The sequence below is a fragment of the Xiphophorus maculatus genome, chromosome 8, assembly GCF_002775205.1.
Source record: "Xiphophorus maculatus strain JP 163 A chromosome 8, X_maculatus-5.0-male, whole genome shotgun sequence".
NCBI lineage: Eukaryota > Metazoa > Chordata > Actinopteri > Cyprinodontiformes > Poeciliidae > Xiphophorus > Xiphophorus maculatus.
Window position 1 is genome coordinate 10,034,750 of NC_036450.1, and position 22,883 is coordinate 10,057,632.

General features: G+C 37.5%; 1 protein-coding gene across 4 annotated transcripts; it reads left to right on the forward strand.

Annotated features, from left to right (window-relative positions):
- On the forward strand, window positions 1-22,487 carry ulk1 (unc-51 like autophagy activating kinase 1). Of its 4 annotated transcripts, none has more exons than XM_014470591.2 (27): window positions 1-650; window positions 1,401-1,493; window positions 2,195-2,236; window positions 5,463-5,495; window positions 6,234-6,270; window positions 7,058-7,231; window positions 9,021-9,094; window positions 9,168-9,269; window positions 11,213-11,271; window positions 11,641-11,723; window positions 11,956-12,006; window positions 12,219-12,310; window positions 12,475-12,640; window positions 12,761-12,815; window positions 12,961-13,047; window positions 14,506-14,649; window positions 14,778-14,923; window positions 15,234-15,493; window positions 15,585-15,790; window positions 16,131-16,249; window positions 16,594-16,713; window positions 17,101-17,285; window positions 17,495-17,679; window positions 18,304-18,422; window positions 18,516-18,673; window positions 19,146-19,281; window positions 19,405-22,487. In XM_014470591.2, the coding sequence occupies exons 1-27, from the start codon at window positions 561-563 to the stop codon at window positions 19,458-19,460; spliced, it is 3,072 nt and encodes a 1,023-aa protein (XP_014326077.1). In that variant the 5' UTR covers window positions 1-560; the 3' UTR covers window positions 19,461-22,487. The 4 variants fall into 4 exon arrangements, with proteins under 4 accessions (XP_014326077.1, XP_005804004.1, XP_023194044.1 ...); XM_005803947.3 differs by having other exon boundaries at window positions 15,612-15,790; XM_023338276.1 differs by having other exon boundaries at window positions 12,764-12,815.
- The last annotated feature ends 396 nt before the right edge of the window (window positions 22,488-22,883 follow it).

Here is a 22,883-nt window from a genome sequence, read left to right on the forward strand (position 1 = left end):
AGCAGATTCCGCTTTGTTGTGAGCGTCGATGCTGTGACTTTCAGCGAAGTCAGCTGCTATTTTGCAACGTATTGCGAGGATTTTTTTATTTTATTTTTTTTATCGCACTCACTGGACATTAAATGTTGTCAACTTGCAAGCTCAGTTTGTCGTCTTTTCGCCGGGTGGAAGTCTCAGGCGACAGAAGTCTGGACCTCCTGTATATAAACAAAACGCAGCAAGCTGCTTCTTAAGGTGGCACGTCAGACAGCTGTAAAGGGGCTGCCGTCGTCGGCTTCCAGTTTGGCAAGTTAGCTAACTTCGTGTTAGTAGCTTTGCCAGTGATGGAAATAAACGTACAGCTCTGTTAGGAGTTCAACTCCAACAGGGAACCGTGCGAACATGAGAGAAGAGGACAATTTGCTGGTAGGAAGCCAGTCCATGGCAAGCGAAAGAGGGGGTGAACGTTCCTGCAGCAGCCCCCGCTTGACTGAGGAGAAAAGACTATCCAACGAGAAGGGTGACCTGAGGCCCCCTGGTTATTGGTCCAGGTCTTAGTTGGAGAAATTCGGACTTTCGATATGGAGACGGTGGGGAAATTTGAGTTCAGTCGGAAGGACCTGATAGGACATGGCGCATTTGCTGTCGTTTTCAAAGGCAGACACCAAGAGGTGATTTTCCTTTTATACTTACGATGTAACAATTATGAATGACCAATATAGGATTTCCAAATGCTTTTGATGCATTGTTGGGGGATTATTCTCATTTTCTGGTCATTTAGGACGTTTGTTATTATTGTACGGCCTTAAGAGGCCTGGTCTAAAAGACAGGATATTCCCTGAAAACCACCAAGCTATCACATTAAACGCTTAAATAATCTTCGCAATTCTTGCAAAAATGTTTTAAAAAGGCATATATGATTGCGTTGTAGCTTTTTCTGTTTTAGTCGGCATAGAAATGTGCAGATGTTGCACGTCGACTTTGCAAATTCAAATATAGGCCAGTAGACTCGTATTGTTTCCTATGAAAGCTCTAGACTAAGGCCAGTGATAGACATGTTGAAACACGTAACACAAATGCATATTAATTATTATGGCTTCATTTACTTAACCAGTTTATTTCAATAATATAAATGGGTAAATGAAATACCATAATGTAACTAAACCAAGTAATGCATGTTAAATGTCATGTTCCTATGTGCAAACGCTGGATATGTCTAAACGCATTTAGTGTTTTACTTTTAAATATTTCATTTCTATGTAACTTAAGTTGAATGCATAATGTTGGCAAATTTAGTTTGCAGGATATATCGAATGAAAATACAGAAAAATCTACAAAATTTCTTGAGAATAGCAGAAAACTTTGCACTGCTTGTTCCCTCCACCAGAAGGTGATCTTCTGTGAAATATATTTCCTTCTAGAAACTCGACTGGGAGGTGGCAGTAAAATGCATAAACAAGAAGAACTTGGCCAAATCTCAGACGCTGCTGGGGAAGGAGATCAAAATATTGAAGGTGAGCCAGAGTTATTGGGATTGCTGCAAGAAAATACATGTGGAAACATAGCAATACCAAATTGATCAACAATCCACAATTGCATAAATGGACATGATCTTTGCAATAAATTATCAGCATATTTCCATATTTTGCAACATGGTGGTGGTAGCATCATTCTGTGGGGATTATTTTCTTCGGCATTGATGGGGAAACTGCTCAGAGTTGAAGGGAGAAGATGAATAGTTCTAAATGCAGAGCAAACCTGGAGGAAAGCCTTCTAGGAGAATGAGTGTAAATGTATTGCCAGGGCTACAGTGGAGCGTGTAGATTAAAGCATAGTCTGTGTATTAGATTGGTCCAGTCAATGTCCAGACTGAAATTCAAGGACTCTGTGGCAAGACTTGATCACAGACACTGTCTGTCTAATCTCACGAGGCTTAGCTATTTTGGAAAAAACAAATGTCAAATGTAAAAATGTCTGGCATGTGCAAAGCTGATAGAGACATATGTCCTAAATTTGGCAAAGTATTCATCAATTTATTTCCATTTTACAGTTATACCCAATTTATGTGTTTGATCTGTTACATAAAATCCCAATGAAATACTTTAAAGTTGGTTGTTGCAATATGACAAAAATGCCATACTTTATGACACTGTATTTCTGTGAATAGTCAAGGCTACAACCTAAAGCCAATATTTATTTTCTGACATTTCTACAGGAACTGAAACATGAGAACATTGTTGCATTACTGGACTTTCAGGTATGTGTGTATTTAATTAGGGCTACAGTGCCAAATACAGTTTGGTATTTCTATTTAGTTAGAAATACCAAAACATCACATTCTTTCTTGTAGCATTTCCATTGGTCTGTAATTGGAAAATGAAGATAGATTCTTGCATATATGTTTAATGTTTGCCTTCCCCCCTTCTCTCTTTTACTGCGTATGTTTATTTGCATTTTTACTCTGTAAAAGAGGATTTTCTTCATTTCTTTGCTGCAAAACGTATTGGCTATAATCTGTCTGACCCTCATTCGCATTCTTTAGTAGAAAACAGATCTTAGTGTCAGTTTACACCCTGACTTTGTGTCCCTGTGAGCACAGTCATTGCTTCCTGTGTTTACATTTTGCATGCAGTCACATAACCCGTTCCTGTCAGTCTTCATTGTTAAGACGTTCTCTGGGATCTGTAGTGCAAATTTGACCCATAAATCATATGCTTTGGCATTCTCTGCAGTATTTACATTCAGACATCGGGTAGCTATACATATTGATCTGTTAACTTGCTGCTGAGTTGTTGGGGGACAAACCTGAGTCCTTAGTGACATTGATGCTGTTGCTTGTAGCCTAGTTACCAATCCAAAGCGGCCTGCTGCAACACCTCCTGGATCGCTGTTATATCATGTCCCTCACGTCTCCTCACAAAATGCTATCTGATCTCAGCAGGTGTTCCTTTTGTTTTTTAGTCCATAATTAACACCCTACCAGCTGGGTGAAAAACACAATGCTGTTTTACAACATTCTAGCCTAAGCTATGCTAATGAGACAACAGTTCACTGTTTGATGGAAAACTCTTTTTAGTTTGCGATGAAGCATTGCTGTGTTTTTTTTATATATATATTTAATCTCTTAAATGAGTTAAGATGTTTAAGAGTTGCATTTTTTTAAATCCTTAATTTGCAAATAATTCAAAAGTGTACCGTGTTGTGCATGTGATTTCTGATTTTGGATGTTTAATTGCCTTATTGGCAGTTGTTGGTTCCACCTCTGAGAATACCTTTTGTTCTCTAAACTCTATTTTTCTATAGCTAGTGCAGCACCTGCTGGCTTTTGCATGACTGGTTCAAATGAACTGAGCTACAGTACTGTTGATGAAACTGTAGCCTGGTGGTGTTGTTGTGAAGTATACAACTGCTTTGTTAGGTCATCATCAGTAGCCTGGTAAAATAAAAAATCTCTTTAAAAAAGTTGTCACATTTGTGCCAAGCACAACTGGGCTGCACTCCTCACTGACAGCGGGTGGCTGAGAGCGACAGGAGCTCTGTTTCTTCATAGGACAGTCCAAGCCAGGCCTCTAAGATTACAGGTTTCTGTTGATGTTCTTAGCTGGGGATTAATCTGTCCATTGATCCACATCTCAGAAGGTCACAAAGAAAGTGACACCAAACGAAGCACTGCACTCCAGCAAAATTCTGGCTTTCATATTGAATCTGCTTTTTAGACTGTCCTGCAAAGAAGGATGAAAGCCAGGTCAAAATCTTAAATAATTTTAAATGTCATTTCTTCGAAATACGTCATGTTTCCTTTGCTTGCAAGAAAAAAAAAAAAGATTTTTTTTACTGTTGCATAAGAACATTGACAACTATTGGTTGGAAGTTTAAGGCTTTGACATGCATTTCCACATCTGGTTAGATGTGGTCAAGCAGGTTAGATCTCACAGTCCCTTTCTAAACTATTTCTAGGTCGGTTGAATTACAGCGCTCTACTTAGATTTACAGTTTTTCCTACAGTGTCTTACGGGGCAATATTGAGCAGATTTGTATACTGTTTACCCGAAGGACAAGAAGCACAAAGCAAAATAATTTCTTATCTGAATATTAATGTTGTTTTGTGTTCTTGTGGTTCCTAATAGATAAAGTGCCTTGAAAATCCAAGTGGGCTTTTAAAGATGGTAGAAGTAACTTCACACAGGCTTCACGGTTGGGCAAACGGTAAAGGGGACTGGGACGAATGGATTAGGTCTAAAGGAGTGCCACAGTCACTCTTTTCAGGGTAATGATGTTTGAAAATTACGGTGGACAAACTATCAGCGCCGAATCTTTTAAGAAACTAACTGAAGACTAGTTACCTCAGCAGATAGCCCAACTAAATCAACCAGCTAGTTTTAAGTTTGTTTGCCTTTCGGTGTTAAACTGTAATAATCAGAACTGCAAAGGAGTAAAATAGTCTCCACAATGAGAAAACACTAGTAAATAAAGTGGATCTAGTTAAACTGATAAATGTTAGTTGTATTAGTTGTTTGATCGCAATTTGGTCCTGTTATGGGATTTTCTTGCAGACAAGAAAATATTCATTGAAAGCTCTGCAAAATGACAAAATTGTTTGACATTATGCTGAATGTTATCTCCCTTTTTTATGAAACCGTTAGCAACAAGGGCAAACATTTTGTACACCAGAGATGTTCTGCCTCAGTTCTTTGAGAAAGCCTCTGACCTCTAGCTCTCTGCCGGCTCTCTGCCAGAACCTGTTTGCTGTCCTTTTTCTCAGTGAAGCCATAAGCAGCCAGCGTTAGAAGCCCTGACTCAGCTGAACTACAGAAAAGAGTCTGGCCTTTGACCGCTGCATTCAAACAGATACTGAATCGGGGTCAGAGTGAGAGATGGCTGTCATCTGTTGCTATGTGATAAGAGGGTGTTTTGAAGTTAGCTGAATTATGTTTTTTTTGTTGTTGTTCATGTTTTCTTCCAAACTGTTTCAAAAAGATTGTGACAGACTATAAATTGGATTTCCTTAATAATTAACTGGTTTTGATTACATAATTTACTGATTAAAATTGGTAAGTTCCTTATAACTTTTGACTGCCCATCAGAGTATTGTGTGTAAAAGACACAGGTATAATCTTTAAACTAAAATAGAAAAATACCAATTTGCTAAAAAATTGCTTAATTAAATTTAATACATATGCTAATGATTAATTATCTTATATCATTAAAATACTTAACTAGGACTAGACTAGGGTTAAATTGCCCCAAGGCCAACAAACCTCTTATTTTCACAGTTTTTTTGCATAATTTGTTGTTTTATAAAATTGTGAAAAGAGTTGATTCAGCTTCTACCAAAGATTAAATTAGCAAAGATTTCATGGTTATCATAAGCTTTGTATTATCCTCTGTAGACGTTAGTTCAGTTTGTTCTCTTGCAAGCTGTTTTCTCGTTACTGTTTGACTGAAATGTGTTTGTGTACGGCTCTTATCTGTTCCCTCTTTAGGAAACTGCCAGCTCAGTGTACCTGGTAATGGAGGTAAGCTTTGCTACGACACGTTGCTTTGTTTGCTTAGAACTGTATTGTCTCAATAATCTCAGGGGAGGAGCTATTATTAGCTGACCCCGCACTGGGGTTTAAATGGTTTCCAGTCCAAAAATGATCTGTTGCTTTTGCTGCAGCCTCGTGCGACTTAACTTTATAAACAGTGACAGGATGCAGATTTATGATCACCATAAATGGCAAAAATGTTTAGCTCATCAATGGAATGTTTTTAGATATTATTATTATTATTATTATTATTATTATTATTATTATTATTATTATTATTTTATTATTATTATTATATGTTTTGTAGATGTATTTTCTTAGCTATGATTTGTGGTGAAATAACACGCATCATCTTTTCTCAAATGAAGCTTTTCTCAAACTTGAACGTTTTTTATGCTAAGTCCGCCATCGCTCAGTTTAGTCATTTGTAAACTTTCTGGTGCTCCACATGTTCTAGTCCAGTTAAAAATTAATTATGGGTGCTTTTTTATATTCTCGTTGCAGATTATTTTTAATACTTATTTTTCTATCTTAGTGAAGAAAAGTATAATTAGAGCCTCACTTGCCACACCTCATTAAATTTATTTTAATACCAGGTGTGAATGTGTGATCACATATATGGAGAATCCCTTCTGTTGTCTCCACTCCATTAATCTCTCTCTGAAATCTGGACGAAGTCATAGTTTTAAGATATTTTTCACCAAACCTTTTTCTTTTTGATCTCAGTATTGCAATGGCGGAGATCTTGCTGACTACTTACACTGTAAGTATAAAAACTAATCTACTGTTCGATTAGCAGCCAATGTATTTCAATGGAAATTAGTGTTTTCTTAGTGGAAATGACTGCATCTTTCATGAAAAGTGAATAGGTCATATCACTAAAATACCAATTTTGTTTCTCTGCTGTCAGGAAAAGTATATGGAATTAGACTGAAGTATTTTCCAGGTCAAGATAAGTATAGAATATGGGAAAATATCAATCCATCGATCATTTTGTGTTTTTTCCTGATATTATAGCTATTGCATATAAAAAAATATAGAAAAAACCTTATTAAAAACAAGAACATTTGCAAGAAAACAGGCAAAACATGATACATTTGAAATATTGTTGATTGAAGGAGGAGTTTATTACCCGGCTGAAAGTTAATGCAACCTAATGCATGCTTAAGTCCCTGCTCGTCACATGAGCTGGGAGAAGCTCTCTAAATGGTCTTAGCTAAAGAAAACAGATTTTACATTATAGGAGGAAAAGGAGGTGTAACAGTTCCTTAAAACACTAAAGTTCTGCTCTGCTTCAGTGACGGCTTGAGTTTTACAGGGAGAATAACTTTTTAAAGATTCAGCAAAATAGTACCCACACTCTCTCTCTTTTTTTTTTTTTTAGCTTTAAGATTTTCATTACTCTTTAGTTCTTAAAAGCAGGGATCTGTTTTACATAATGCATTACAATGAAACTGTCTGACATTAGAGATTGGTAGCTTCTTATGAGAAAACAGAAAGCAATTATTTACGTCAGCAAACAGTTTTTGTTTTCCATTTGGTCTCTGCAGCCAAAGGCACACTGAGTGAGGACACTATTCGGGTTTTCCTGCAACAAATTGCAGGGGCCATGAAAGTCCTGCAGACCAAAGGAATAATCCATCGGGACCTCAAACCCCAGAACATTCTGCTCTCCTACCCACCGGGCCGAAAGTCTCACTCCAACAACACCTGCATCAAGATCGGTGGGTTTGTTATAATGAGTTACCTCATTGTTGGCTCTCTGTTTTCATTTTGGCTGTTTAGAGCATATCATAAAAATGAATTGCATTAAAACCTGATAAATAAATAACCAAGATAGAGGGAAAGAGGTCTGTGACAAGATCTATTACTATTGTGAAAGCCTCTTTGCTATTAAAACAGTTTTTAACTGATGGAAAATGTCAGAAATTTCTGTCTAAATGTGGTTTACTGGAAATGTTATGACTTTTTTCTTCCTTGATCTCCCATCTGTGTCGGAGTATGTCAAACATTATTATCAAGATTTGTCCTTCATCCCCACTAGATGGGTAATTTGTTTTCACAACAAACTTGGTTACATGCGAGGATAAAAACAAGTTGGGGTTGAACCAAATACATTTTATGGAGTGCCGTATGAGAGGGAATACATTTATTAGAAAGTAAGAATGGTGAAAAAACATGCCTGATAATAACGTTTTAGATTTATTATTTTTATATTGAGGTCCAGTTCCGTTTAAAATGTATTTATTTATTGTGTTCATACTTTTGTTTACTTTTTCTGTTCTTAATATGGATTACACAACTTCCTCATTGTAAAGGAAGAGTTTTTCACAACTTTCTGTAGGGAAAGACATTGTCTTTCTAAAAACTAGTCTTTTTGCCAAACAGTATATTGGTATTATCCGTAGTGCATTTTATATATTTATAAAAGTCATTTCCCAGTCACCATTTACATTTCTAATCATTTAAATGACTACATAGCATGTTTCGCAGTATCTCACCTGAAACAGACACAGTTTGAAAATTCCATGATCTGCTCTTACCTTTTACAACCCTGGGAAATCCATTGTGTGTTCCTGTAAGATTAGAATAAAAATTGTTGGTAGCAAATTCCCCCCAGATTTAATTTTGAGTCTTATCCCCGCACCTGTGATTAGCAGTATTGTGGCTCATTCTGTATCTGATGAAAGTCAGTGCAACTGGGAAATTTAGAATTGAACATTTCCGGTGATAACCTGAACCACTTTCATGCTTTTTGGGTCGCTGAAGGTCACCTGTGTGCTCATTTTGTCGGTGATAAAATCACTGTGGTGTGTATTTTCAGTGCTCTATTTCTGATATATATCACCATAAATCATCTTAAGAATGATCTAATAATTAGTGTGTTGCCACAGGGTTAATTTCGCTGATTTTACTCGTGTGTTTGTAGAGGAAAATAAGAATTTCCACAGCACTCCGTTGTAAAGATGTAAAACAAAAATTTATTCCACCGTTTTTTGCGCCATCCTTTACAAGAGCAACCAAATTCCTAAAAACCTCCACAAAACAAAACTACGGTTGAAAAACCGTGTGGCTCTGTCCATTTTACTTGCAGTACCTTTTCCTCTGCTCTCCTCTAACCTTCGTTAAGGCTCCAGCGTGGCACACCTCATTTACATAAATTGCAAAATGGCCAATTAAGTTATAAAGCATAAAATTAAACACTTATTCACAATAAAACATTATGAAATTAGCTACATGCAATATAATAATGATACCTAAACCTCCACAAATGCACTTATTGAATTGCTAATTAAACAAATAAGTTTTAACAGTAACTGAATATTTTGTTCATTAACTTGGCCTCCACAATTAGGAAGAAATGCAACATTATTTATGCTGACATTTTTATAAAGTTCTGCATATCTGTACTCGCATCTCTTTAGTTATGTACATAATTTGTCAAAGTTCTTCTCTTTTGTGCATCGGATATTCACTTGTCCTTCCTCTCATCTTTTTCCTGTCTCTTTGTAGCGGACTTTGGCTTTGCCAGATACCTTCAGAACAACATGATGGCAGCTACACTTTGTGGCTCTCCCATGTATATGGTAATGTCAGCATCAATGAATGAGTCTTCCAGAATTACATATTGTTAAATCTGACTTTTTATTTCCGTAACAGGCTCCTGAAGTTATTATGTCCCAGAACTATGATGCCAAGGCTGACTTGTGGAGTATAGGAACCATCGTATTTCAGTGTCTGACTGGTAAAGCTCCTTTTCAGGTAAAAACACACTTTATATGTTAGTGAAGAATGTCATGACAGACAGAAAACCTTCAAGTTTAAGGTGTGCTTGTGCCAATGATATAATGAAAAAAACTGCTTTGAATTCTGTATTATTCAGATCAATATGATTGTTCAATGGAGAATGTCCTACATTTCTTACTGCATTAATTGCAATCTTAAAAGCTTCTTAAAGTGCTTAAATGTTATCTTGCAAGAGTAGGACAGAACAGCACAGCCTGTGGTGTGGAGTATTGCACCTCCACCTCCCTGTGTGGAGGAAGCCATTATGCATCATTCTTCTAAGCTTAACCAGAAGGAAATACAAACTTGACTATCCAGTCCTTCCAGTCCATAAGAGATTATTTACTAGATAAGATAATAGACTGTTATTGTTATTTGTGCTGATATTTTTTTCTGTGCATCTGAAAACACATCAACAAAATTGGGAACAAAAAAATATGTATTATCCCAGCAGCATTTCTGCTATTAAATACTTAAAACAAGACAGGACTAAAGGTCACAAGTTAAACTGCACAAGTTACACTAATAATATGTAATACAGTTCCTACTGGATAATTACTGCATGGACAAATGTCTTCTGTCATTCAATAACAAGTATTTTCCTCAGCTGACAGAATGAGTATCTTCTCATTTCTTAAACAGCCATGTGGGACACATCCCGTGATTGTGGAAAAGATTGTTCAGGAAGGGTCAAATTATTGCCATCAAGCAGAGAAAACATATAAGAATATTGCTACTACCTACTAACCTTGGGTTGAGAACTGTCCAATGCATCATTAAAAACTGGAAGGATAGAGGGCAACCATCGTCTTTGACGAAGAAATGTGGTCGTAGAAAAATCCTAAATTACCGTGATATTTGGCAACAACAAAACTCAGGGCAATGTTTAATAGTGAAAGCAAGAGCATTTCCACATGCACAACGTGAAGCAAACGTAAGGGATTGGGACTGAGCAGCTGAGTAGCCATATTAATACCACTAATCAGAGAGTCTATCTGGAGAAAAAAGACTTCAATGTGTGGTGGAGTACAAAGATTGGACTCTGGAGCAAGGTTATGTGGTCTTATGAGTCCAGATTTACCCTCTGACAGAGTGATGAGTGCATCAGGGTGGGAAGAGAGGCAGATGAAGTGATGCATCTATCATCCCTAGAGTCTCCTAGGTTCTGCAACATTATGTACCCAAAGAATGAGGTCAGCTGAAAACACTGCATGACCAGGTTATTCCATCAATGGATTTTTCCTTCCCTGATGGCACGGCCATGTTCCAAGATGGCAATGCCAGGATTAATCTGTCTCAACTTGTGAAAGAGGAGTTCAGGGAGCATGACACATCATTTTTCACACATAGAGTTCAGACCTTCACCCCATTGAATGTCTTTGGGATGTTCTAGAGACAGTTTTGCAAGTGGTTGGACTCTCCCATCACCAATGCAAGATCTTGATAAAAAATTAATGCAACACTAGACTGAAATAGATCTTGTGACATTGCTGAAGCATATCGAAACAGTTCTACAGTGAATGTAGTCAAAGCTAAAAGCGTTCCATGAAATACTGGTGTGTGACCTTTATTTAGGTCTAGCACTGTATATACTGAATCAAAAGTAATACTGGTTTACTGGTCATGTACAAGGAATGAGAAAACTTTATAACCAAGATTTATTTACAGTTTTATTACATGTTATGAATACATATTCTGAATAAATTAGCATATTTTCCATAAAAGTGTATGTGCTTGATCTTTCTCATCTAAACTGGCCCAGCAGCAAGTAAACATGAAACATGTTTGTTCTTTTCATATCTGAGTGTGCTGTGTTAGAAACACAAAGGAAGGATGAGTCGTAAATTTCCCTTGTGCTATACAATAGCTATGTGTCAACATGCCATTGATATTTGCATATTTTGCATCATCGCCTTTAGGCCAGCAGTCCCCAGGACCTCCGGCTGTTCTATGAGAAAAACAAGAATCTGAGTCCCAAGTAAGAACTGCAGTTTTAAAACTGAACAATAAAATGTTAGCACAGCAGTGTTTTGTGGTTAAGAGGAATAATAAAAGTCCCTTGGTTTGTTGCTAATAATTGTTTTTCATTGGCTGCCTTACTTTTGCTTGAATTTAGACTTGGATTGCAAACTGAAATGTTACAAAACAAGTAGGTCAGACATGCCAAATGTTTACTGTGTCTCTTAAAAGCTTAGACTGACAGTCATGTTCATATGTTAGAAATAATTTAAGTTATAGCTTTTGAGATTTCTTTGTTAATGAACATGATTATTTAAGGTAGAACATTGAGAGCAAACAAGGCTATTAGAAAAATCCTCTTTAGATTTTAATGTTTTATTTTTTGCAGCATACCCAGAGAGACTTCTAGCCATCTGAGGAACCTGCTGCTCGGTCTGCTGCAACGCAACCACAAGGATCGTATGGACTTTGGTCGGTGACAGTTAGCAGTTTTAACCCTTTCAAAATGCTCTTTCTGACAGATGTCACACTGTCATAAAAAGAGTCCGATAAAACTCTTTCATATATATGAAAATAATCACAAAACTTGATGAAACAAGTGTAAACAGTCTCTCAACTATTTCTGTTTATTAATTTGAATTCTGCTCAGCTTTTTCAGCATTGTTCAGTACTTATTCTTTATTTTCTTCTCTTTGGTTGGCAGATGAGTTTTTTACCCATCCTTTCTTGGATGCCAGCTCATCCATTAAAAAGTGTAAGTAAAAGTAAATATTACTCTATTTAAAGCTTGGTTGGGTGTGATCTGGCATGTTTTCCTGAATTCTAAGAGGAAAAGTTCACATTTCTTTTAGACCAAATGTTAGATAAAAAGTGAATATGATTGCTGCACACAACCAAAGTAGAGTTTTTTCTTTTATTCATGTGACTCATGAACTATTTCAACAATTGTTTTGCATTGCATCACAGCCATCCCTACAGTGACCATGACCTGTTTGCCCAGTTCGGCATCAGCCAGCTCTTGTAGCAGCTCCTCCACGTCTCACCTTGCCTCACCACCGGTTCGTACTCACTTTTTCTCTTATTCCTCTGCTTCTGTTTATTTGCATGTAATTTATGAGTCTGTACATGTCTGTGCCTTTTCAACCATTTCTAAATGGTATGTGTTTTATACTTTAAGCTCATACTCTTCTTCTGGTTCTTTTGTGTCTGCTTCCTTCTGCAGCAGTCTTTAGCTGAGACTCAGCATCTGCGTGCCAAAGTTCTGGCCTCTCCAACGCAAGAGGCTGCAGGTTTTCTCCTGAAGGACTCGTCTGGAGCAGGCGGCAGCAGCAAGAACTCCTCCTCTTGCGATACAGATGATTTTGTCATGGTGCCTGCTCATTTTACAAGTGAGGATACGTATAAATAACATCAGATGAAATCGTAAAAGTTATTAAATATATTGTTGTAATTATTAGAAAAGCTTTTTTTCATTGTTGTGTGTTATTTTCATGTGATTGACTTTCCAGCAGGTGAACTGACTTGTGAGAGTAAAGTGCTGCAGGACAGTTTGATGAACAGCGGGTGAGAGGCACTGACTTTATTTATCATGGAAAATAAATGTTTTTTTATCCCAGAACATTTACAGTTATTAAAAAAAAATCAAAGGAAGTACAGTTCTTTATAGTCTGATTTTCTCTCCCATCTTTTTTTGTTTTATCTTTTTTAGCTCTCTTCTGGCTTCAGCTGGTCTGTGTAACCAAACGAAAACACCACCGCACTCTCCTTCTTACAGTGGCTCTCCAAGTCCTGTCAGGTAGAAGTACTGAGTTAAAATGTTGAGATTTAGCTATAAAATGAAAGTTAAGCACAAAATGATAATTAAATTTTAAACTGAAAATGTGTTAGAATGACCCAGTCAAAGTCCAGACGTATTTGCAAATTTTGGCAAGACTTGAAAAGTGCTTTTCACAGACACTCACCATCCCATCTGACCGAGTTTGAGCTGTTTTGCAAAGAACGTTTTGCAACGCTGGTTGAGACGTACCCTAAAAGGCATAAAGCTATTCAAAACCACCTGTTATTTTCCTTCCAATTTACAGTTCTACACTACTTTGTGTTGGTCTGTCTGATAACATCCAATAAAATACATTGGAATCAGTAGTTGTAAGGTGACATAAGAAAAGTTCAACAGAAGTAAAAACCTTTTCAAGGCACTTTTTCAATGCCTCCAATGTGAGTAGCATTTTTTTAAATTCATTTTCAGCTAGTCCCTAAAATTCCTACTTCATGTCTTGAGCCCATAAACGTACAGAAACAGATTTTTAAAGATCAGTTTCTGGATCAATTTCCACTCTTTCTTTTCAGAGTTTGAAGAATCCTTTGTTGTGATGGAACAGAAAATAAATCTAGTCATTAAAAAATCCCTGTCATCAGAAGTTTTGGCATCCGATCTCACTTTCTTTTACTATTCAAATAAACTGCAGATATTAAAAGTACCAAACGAAGCCTTTGCATAAGACTTGAAACAACCGTTTCATCACTTTATTTTTTTCTCTCTGCAGTTTGGAAAACCCATGACTTTTTCTTTTTTTTCCACCCACATCCTGTCTTTTTCCTCCTTTAAAAGCTGAAACCTCTAATTTTCAAATTTACTTAAATATTGTTTTTTTCTTTTTCTGAAGGTGAAGCAGATGCCAGTCCTAAAACATAAGCTTATCCTTACAGTCCATGTTGAAATCCTTAAACTGTTCAACATTGTAATTTACTTTCATTCAGCATCTAAACTAAAGATGTTAAAATTGTTTCATTAAAGTTTACCTTAATCCTGCAGGTGTTAAGATTGGACAGTTTCAGCCCAATCTCGTCTTCAGAAATCTTCACAGCTGTTTGGTTTTGTTTACAACAGGCCAGTAATTCAATCCTTCTCAAACAGAGAAAAACATTTCTCACAACCTGAGGTGATATCTTCCATTTTGCATCTCTAGGAAGCTGGCCACTAACTTGCCTTTAGCTGAAAGATAATATTCCCTGCTTTGTTACTTGGCTTTAGCCTGGCAATTACTTTTTATAGGAATTTCAAGAGTTTTGGTTTTAAACCCAGTAATAACCTCTGAAAGCTTTGACCATATATAAACAGAATGCCACATCTCCAAGATGATGCTGGGCTTTCCCAAAAAACTTTCATGAAAACATAACTGTCTACATAACCTCTTGCTGTTTGTGCTCTGAACATCCCCTCCTCATGTTCTGCCCTTCTCTCTGCTGTTTCCAGGCCCACCGAGTTCCCTGGCAGTAATTACTGTGGTAGCTGTGGAAACCATGTTCACTCATTGCCTATCCCAGTTCCCACTCAGGTCCAGAACTACCATCGCATGGAGCTGAACCTTCAATCTACCAAGCAGGATGGCTCACCACGGTCTGTATCCAAACCAGCACACAACCAAACAATTGCACATATGAAATTCTGAAACTAACGCTGAAGTGTTTTTTAGAGTTTCTCAGCTAAACTTGAGTAATATACTGCTTTTTTTGTTGACACACCAGGTTGTCGACAGCGGTGCATCGCGGCAGCAGTGGAAGCCTGGTGGGCCATGCTAGAGCAGGACCTCTGGCCCCATGGCAGGGAGCGGTCCCCTCCTCCCGTAGGCTTTCACTGGGAGGGACCAGAACATTCCAGATTTCTCCTCAAGGTACTTAAGGAAGCTGCATGTTATAAAAAACCAGTTTTTTCACTTAATGTGTAGATTTCAAACATTTCTCTTTTAGATACACTTAAGGTTTTTATGAATGATTAAAAACAGTTTGCTCTTGGGGTTTCCTTTTAACCTTTTGTTGTATTCTGACATGCAGATAATGAATTATTTGAATTGATAAATCTGTAGATTGAATTTCCCCTATTTTTTGCTTTTTTGTTTTAACATAATTTTAAATCTACATTAATAAAAACAATTCCAAACATTGCACCATACTAGAGGGTCAAAGTTACTTTTCACTCTCCAGGCCCGCAGCACGTTGAGTCGAGGCAGACGTCTCAGCAGCAGCCACAGGCACCAGGGCTCGGCACACGGCTCCACAGTGCCCCCTGTCTGTTGGATTGCGCGACTGGCAGCAGCAGACAGAAAATCAAGAAGCAGCATTCAGACCCCGTCGCTGTCCCTCCAACCGGGCTGATGACCATCCGGCCGCTCCACTCTTCCCCCAGACTCAGTGAGCTGATGCAGCGTAACCCTCTACCGACCATCCTGGGATCCCCGTCCAGGGTGAGACGACTGTCTCCATGAATTTACTCCACATGCACAGGAAAATATAAATAAATAAATTTAATGTTTCCTTACTCGTTCGCCTTCTCAGGCTATCCCTCCTTTTGAATTCCCAAAGCCGCCAAGTTCTCCAAACATTGTGACGTTCCTGACTCAGAAGGGTTTGGTTGTTGGCTCGCCTGGCAGCAGAACTGCCCCAGGAGAGCTCAGAGACCTGGGACAACAAGCGCCGGCGCCGTCCACCCACCCAGCCTACTGTGTCCACAGAGTGAACGATGATGGCAGGAGCTTTGGAAGGTCAGGTTCATTCATTCACTGTTTAGCTTTTCAATCACAAATGAGTTGTTTAGACACAGGAATCTTTTCTATAAGTATGAAATTAGTTATGAACAGGACATCCATCGTTATCTATTAACTGCTTCTAACTTATTAGTTCTAGTTCGAAATTAATTATCATTTGTAAAACTGCAGTTGAAGTGATTTTTTTTTCTTGATCTAAATGGAAAAAGGTCAGAGTAGTGTTTAACCTTTTCAGAGTAGATGGATATGGACAAACATAAAGTAAACAGATGAAGAGAATTGATGGGAAGTGGACAGGTTTATGAAAGCAAAGCTGTCTCTCATCTGCTTGCTTCAGGTCACAGAGTGCCGGCCGTCTGTCTGACATGCTGCTAATGGCTGCGTTTGGAGCAGGACATGCAGGAGAACGAGGCAGCATGGAGAACCTGACCTCAGAAAAAGCCATAGACATAACAGGTCTGCATGATTCTTACAGAGGATGGATTAAAATGTTGATTTTATATATTTTTTTTTTCTTCGTCTTTTTGCTAAGCATATGACATTTCAGGATGAATTCAGCATCAGAATTTTCAGCATTTTAAAAGCTTAGAATTAAATGGTTCCAGACATCATCAGATTTCTTTATCTATTTTGAAGCCATGAGTTTGAACGTTTAGTTCAGAAGAATGCCAGTAAAACCATGAGGGAACCGTTTTGTCAACACTGCCATTGTTTTTTTCCTAACTGATTCTTGTATATTTATTTTTTCTCTAATGTGAATAAAACAAAATGAATAAAGCCAATGTTTTTCTGCTCATTAGCTCCTCCTGGTGGTGGCTTTGCACCTGGTTCTTGCAGCCCCGCACAGGTGGTTTTCACTGTTGGCTCTCCACCAAGTGGCAGTACCCCACCTCAGACCTCCAGACACAGGAAATGTTCAGGTAACACTATAAAAATGTCTGAATAAGTTGGCACAGAAGATAATGTGTTTTTTTTTTACAACACATTACATTTTTTACAATGTGTTAATATTTTACAACATGAGAATGTACAATGAGAAATGTTCTTTCTTTTTTGAGATTACAGTATTCAAATAAAAAAAAATCTAGAGGTGAAACATTCTTTGTTTTAAGGCTAAGATCTAATATCACATATCTGGATAGATATAATATGAAAACAACCCTATTTAAAACTGATATATGGTTTAGTAATCTACAGCAATTTCCTCAGAAGTCTTATACATTGTAATTGCTTAAAATAATTTTTTTTGTTAATTTCACAGTAGATGAATTGAAGGAAAAGGTTTTCCTTTTTTCTGACTCATGCAGGCTCCTTCAGTTCAGGCAGTCCTGCAGGCTCGTTGACCAGTCGCTACCCCCAAACAGGCACCTTTCCCGAAGGCTTTGAGGCCCCGCCCAGCCCTCGCTACAGTTTCACTGATCCTATCACCGCTAACATGGGAGGCGCTGTGACCTTTGAGGCCCCTGAGCTGCCTGAGGAGACGCTGATGGAGGTGAAGAACTAGTTTCCCACAAACTAGTGAGACTGTAGACATTTTTAGGACTGGAGCTTATTTTAGGATTCATTTACCTATAAAATGAGGAATCAATATTTTCTTTCTAGCAAAGAAGATTCTGTAACATCACACTCTGTTGTCACATGATATAAATTGTCTCTAAATTATTGCCCTTTTCCTCTTTTTTTGCTTTTGTCGGAGTTCAGCAAGAGCACACAGACACGGTGCAGCGCCTGCGTTTCACTTTGGAGTTTGTGCTCTGTCTGATGGAGGTGGCTAGCACTCGTGGGGCAGTCACAGTCGGGGGACAGGGAGACGGCTCTCACCCCGCTGTCCTTCAGCAGCAGAGCCTAGTGGCAGATCAGATAAGCTCACTGAGCCGAGAGTGGAGGTAAGGTCAATGGCACTGTTTGTTGATGGTTCAGTTTTGCTCCATTTAGACAAATAAAAGCGCCCAAAACCCCTAGACATAAACAATGTGTGTTAAAACAGCTACTTTGTTTATTTTTGCTTATGTCTCTGGTGTGGTTATAGTAACAGAAGAAAAGTGACATTTTTGAAAAGAAAAAACAGCTATATATTTTCTGTAATTACTTATTTAGAAACGATTAAGTACTGTAGATGACTAACATGAAGCTTTGATTGTGTTTTTCACTTTAAGACTGCATAACAGTCTTTTTAAATGATAAGATTTAACATTTAAAAACATAATGTTTCACTTTTTTGTCTGAAATGGGTGTCAAATATTTAGTTATTATAATCTGGCAGTGAGTTTATTTTATTCACTGAGAAGCAGATATTTAGCTTCTTTGCCGTTTTATACTTGTACAGTTTTGGGGATATAGTGTATTATAAAAAGTCAGAAAAATCAAATCATGATTGAAATTTTAAGCAATAACATTTTTTTTATATTTCCTAGAAAGGAAATTGACCCGGAGGTGCCTAGAATTCATTTAAATACTTAGTCGAGTGAGCTAAAGTGCTAAGTGATGTGTTTTTGTGTTTGTCTCCTCAGTCATGCAGAACAGTTGGTGCTCTACCTTAAAACCGCAGAACTGTTGTCTACTGCCTTACACACGGCCATGGAGCAAGTTAAACAGGGCAAACTCTACCCCTCCTCTACTGTCAAACAAAGTAGGAGGCTCTTCATGTCACAAAAATTCTATAAGATCTCTTTTCCTTTCTCAAAAACAGAAACCTCTTTTCTTCCAATCTCTGTATTCGCAGTAGTGAGGCGGCTGAATGAGCTGTACAAGTCCAGCGTGGCATCTTGCCGCTCTCTCAGCACTCATCTGGAACATTTCTTCTCCAGGAAGCATCGTCTAATGGACCAAATCAGCTCTATCACAGCTGAGCGTCTGCTCTTTAGCCACACAGTGCAGATGGTAGGCTAAAACAAAAAGTAGAGATAAACCGTTTCACATGGCTCTTTATGTTACAGCTTTGACAGGAAGCCAAACTAATCTCCAACAATTGCAGCCTATATTAAACCATGACATGTAAAACGCTGTATGTGGCAACATGACGTAACCACACACCATTTCTACTGAGAAATGTAGTGGTGCAGCAGCGATGAGAAAGCTGATTAGAGTTGAGAGTAAAATAGATTAAAAGTCTGAGGCAAGACTTGAAAGTTTGTGTTTACAAACTCTCTCCATTTTGAGTTATTTTGTAAATGTCAGTTTTTAAATGTGCAAAACTGGTGAAAAACCTTCAGCCAAAAGTAGTTCTACAAGTATAAATTAGGATAACAAAAACCCACTACACTTCTCAGTCATTTGTAAAAAAATAAAAAAAAAGTTTTCACTATTTTTAATTTAATGGAACAGACCATTAATGTTCCCGTTGTGATGTTAGGTTCAGGCTGCTGCGCTGGATGAGATGTTCCACCAGGGGGAAGCGTCAATCCTGCGTTACCACAAAGCTCTCCTGCTAATGGAGGGCCTGTCTCTGCTCCTCACTGAACACGATGACATCCTTATTGTTAGCAAATGTAAGAATCTCTTTCAGCTGCTCAACACTTGTAATATTTGTTGTTCTTGGGGGGGAAAAAAAACTTGTTTCTGTTTACGCTGCACTAAATATTCTCTGTCTTTTTTTGACCCTGTTTCTGCAGGCAAGGAGTGCATTGAACGTCGCCTCACAGCTCTGCAGTCGGGTCTCTGTGTTTGACTTGAGACAAACACAGACACATAACTCTGAAACTAGTTATGTGTCACAGTGCAAACCCTCCATTCGCACTCGGAACTAACCAAATCTCCACCCACATTTTATGGTTTCACATAGAAAAGCTTTCGTTTTCGCAAGAAAACCACAAAGTTTACTCAGACACTGGAGGGTTTCGCGCATGGAAGATCTTTCAGTTTTCAGAGTTGGACTGTGACAGAAACATCTCTACTCTGGAGGGTGGACCAGTAATGGACATAAGGAGGACTCTGCTGCTGAAGATGGAAATGCCAAGAAAAAGATTTGCACCTAGTTACTGTTGGTATAAAAAGAAGGAGCAGTTTTTGCCAAGTAGTCACATTCCTTCATGTTGTGCTTATCTAGCATAAGAAAACAGCTTTTTAGGATTCATTCTAGATGCAGTGGGATGAGAAGATTAATGCAGTAGAAGCTGCACAGCTGGTGAAATGTTCTGATAGAGACTCCCTGTGTCTAAATATTCCCATAATGGGTTTTTGGCTTATATTTCTAATTTCCTCCCATATTTGTTCTGTATCTTCTCTGATTCTTTAATGCTTTTTGACAGAAAGTACACATTTATAAAGCATAGTGAAATTTAATCAGCAGAAGTATGTACAAGCACTATTACAAAACCACAACCAAATTACTTTCGAAAGACTTGAAGTAGATTCAGTGTCTGCCTCTGCTGTTTTGATTAAAAAAAAAACATGAATGAGTAAGAATTTTCACACTGAGGTTGAGAGGGAAGTATTTTAATTCTGTTCATGAAAATTGTGACTTGCAATAATCGCAGAGAAAACAGGTCAGGTTAATGCTCAAAACACCCAGTTTTACTATAGAGTGTAAAGAGTGTAGAGTGTAAATTAGAATAACATTGAAAAGTTCATTTATTTCAGCAATCCAATTTAAAAAAATTAAAGTTATTAATTTCTGTTAATTTTGATGATCATTGCTTAGAGCGTCTTACATTCTTTTAAAGGTTGCTGTAACCGTTTTGCCAAATTTTGTCCTTCCACCTAACTTTGGTTACAGCATTCTGAGAAAACAGTTTTTTGTGATTTCTTCACCGTGTGGAGGATGCCAATGACTGTGTGCTGAACAACGTTTGCTTCAGTATCAGCCTTTATCTGTTTTGCGTCATTGACTCTTGTGTGTCTCATCTTCCTCTTGGCATTACTCCACACGTTCTCTATGTAGTTTAGGTCAGGGGATTTTGCTTGCTAACCAATAACACAGTCATTAAAAATGGACCATGACAATTTCTTCCTTCTACGCGGTGAGCAGCTAGCTATATCTTTAAAAATCTGCTTATTTTCCTCACACTCCATCTGTATGAGCAGAATAAATAAGTTTATCTTAACTAAGATAAGTGCTTGAACAATATCACATTGTATGAATGTGTAGAAAAAAATGAGTTTATCCAAATTAATTTACTGAAATGACTTTTTAGTAACATTCAAATTTCTTGAGCTGCACCTATGTTCATCCGACACTCGTAGGCTTTCACACTCATTGCTGGTATTTTCTGCAAATAATTTCCAGACTTTTTCACGGGGATTTTTGCATTTTATCTCTCAATCTTGTGGGTGTTCAGCGAGTCTAGTCAAATATGAATGTAGGGCTGTCAGGAAAGAAGAAGCATTAAAATCAGGCTGAATGTTGAAGGGGGGAGGTCAACATTTAAGCTGATCTTAAGGGTTGAATGTTTTTGCACTGTTGACGTACTGTATAGATAGAGGAGTATGCTAAAAGTGTGCAGTTTGTGTAGCCGTGCTCATTTAGAGACATCTGCTTATTCATTTTAGTGTTGTTTTAGTTGCTTTTGCATTTACCGTCATAAATTGTGTATGTTTTTAATGTTAAAGAGTGTTGAGAAGGAAGTTGTATAAGCTAGTTTTCTAGAAGAGGAAAGAAAAAAAATTCACACTGAAAAAAATGTTGCGGTTCTTGTTTTGTGCTTTATTTTAACGTTATTGTTTGGTTTGGATTTTTTAAGGCTTTATGCCGTTTTCTGCTTGCTTGATTAATTTTAATTGTGGCTGTTTCAGATGTTCTAAATTTGATTGCCTGATTTAGGTTAGGTTTAAATCCTACATTAGTTGTTTTTTTATGGGCTGTGTGCATGCAAGTGTGAACTGGTAAGCCTGATATTTAACATGGTAACATCAGAGGGACACGTTAAGCGCAGAACTTGCTACATAGATCTGCTCTTGTGAGAAGCAGAACATGTTACTCTGATGTAATTGACATCGAAACCCACCACTACCTTATTTTACTCAAGATGTCATTCCCTCTGCTGCTCAAGGCAGAAATTGAGTCCATATTTTATATAATGTTTGCGTGCGATTTTGGCTCAAGAGGCTGCACTAAGACGCCTTTTTAGCTTTGCAATCGGCAGGACAAACTGGAGAGATAATTTATCTGAACAGACATTTTCTGTGTTTACTTGTCGCCTTTCATGTTGTGTCCTAAATGATGTCTTCGTCTCTAAGTATACATTCCTAATATTAATGAATTAATTCCTCCGCAGACGTTTTGTCACTACACTTGCTGTGCTGACCTTCAAGGAATCAGATGACAGAAGCAACTGATGCATGTGTCACTTTTTACTGTTCCATACAATCTTTATTCTGATTAGTGAAAACAATGCCCTTTGATCATAGCCATCATGTCAATTTTATTTCAATTTGTTTCTTTTACATATTTCTAACATACCAGGATGTTTCCATTTTATGTTTTTCCCTTGACTAATTCTGTGTTGCCTTTTATATGTCGTGAATTAAGTTATTGTATATTCAACTCTGGGGAGATGATGGGCCACCCGAACATTCCCAAAGACTATTAAGCTTTTTTGCTTGATCTTCCACATTCTCTCTCTTGCTGTTGCAAAAGCAGTTTTAATGTTTTCATATTCATAATAGACGCACTATCTTCTGTACCCCTGCTGGTAATGTAATCTTTACTGTTTGGGGAGCTTCGTCATGATTAAAGTGAAAGGACATTTCTTCAGGATGTTGTGTTTTTGTTTTAGTTGAAAGGAAAATGCTATTAGAGTTGGTTTATTTCCTTGTCTTAACATCAAAACCACAAGCTGATGTAATTCATGCAAAAGGAGCCCTGGCTGGCTGTTGAGTACATTTACCAAGCAGTACATAAACCTACTTTTCAATAAGCTGGCTTCTTTCTTTCAAAGTTTTATTTTTTTGTGAATGTGAATAACTCAAATTTAATAGTAACTTAATTTTTGGTTTTCATTTGCTATATAACATAATTTTCAAGCTAATTTGAAAAGGCTTTTAAAATGCACCACTCTGTTTTGTGAACCTACAGAGTTTCACTTTTTAGTTGAAATTAATGATAAAAATAAAAAAAAACTATAATATAATAATAATATAGATTTAAAAATAT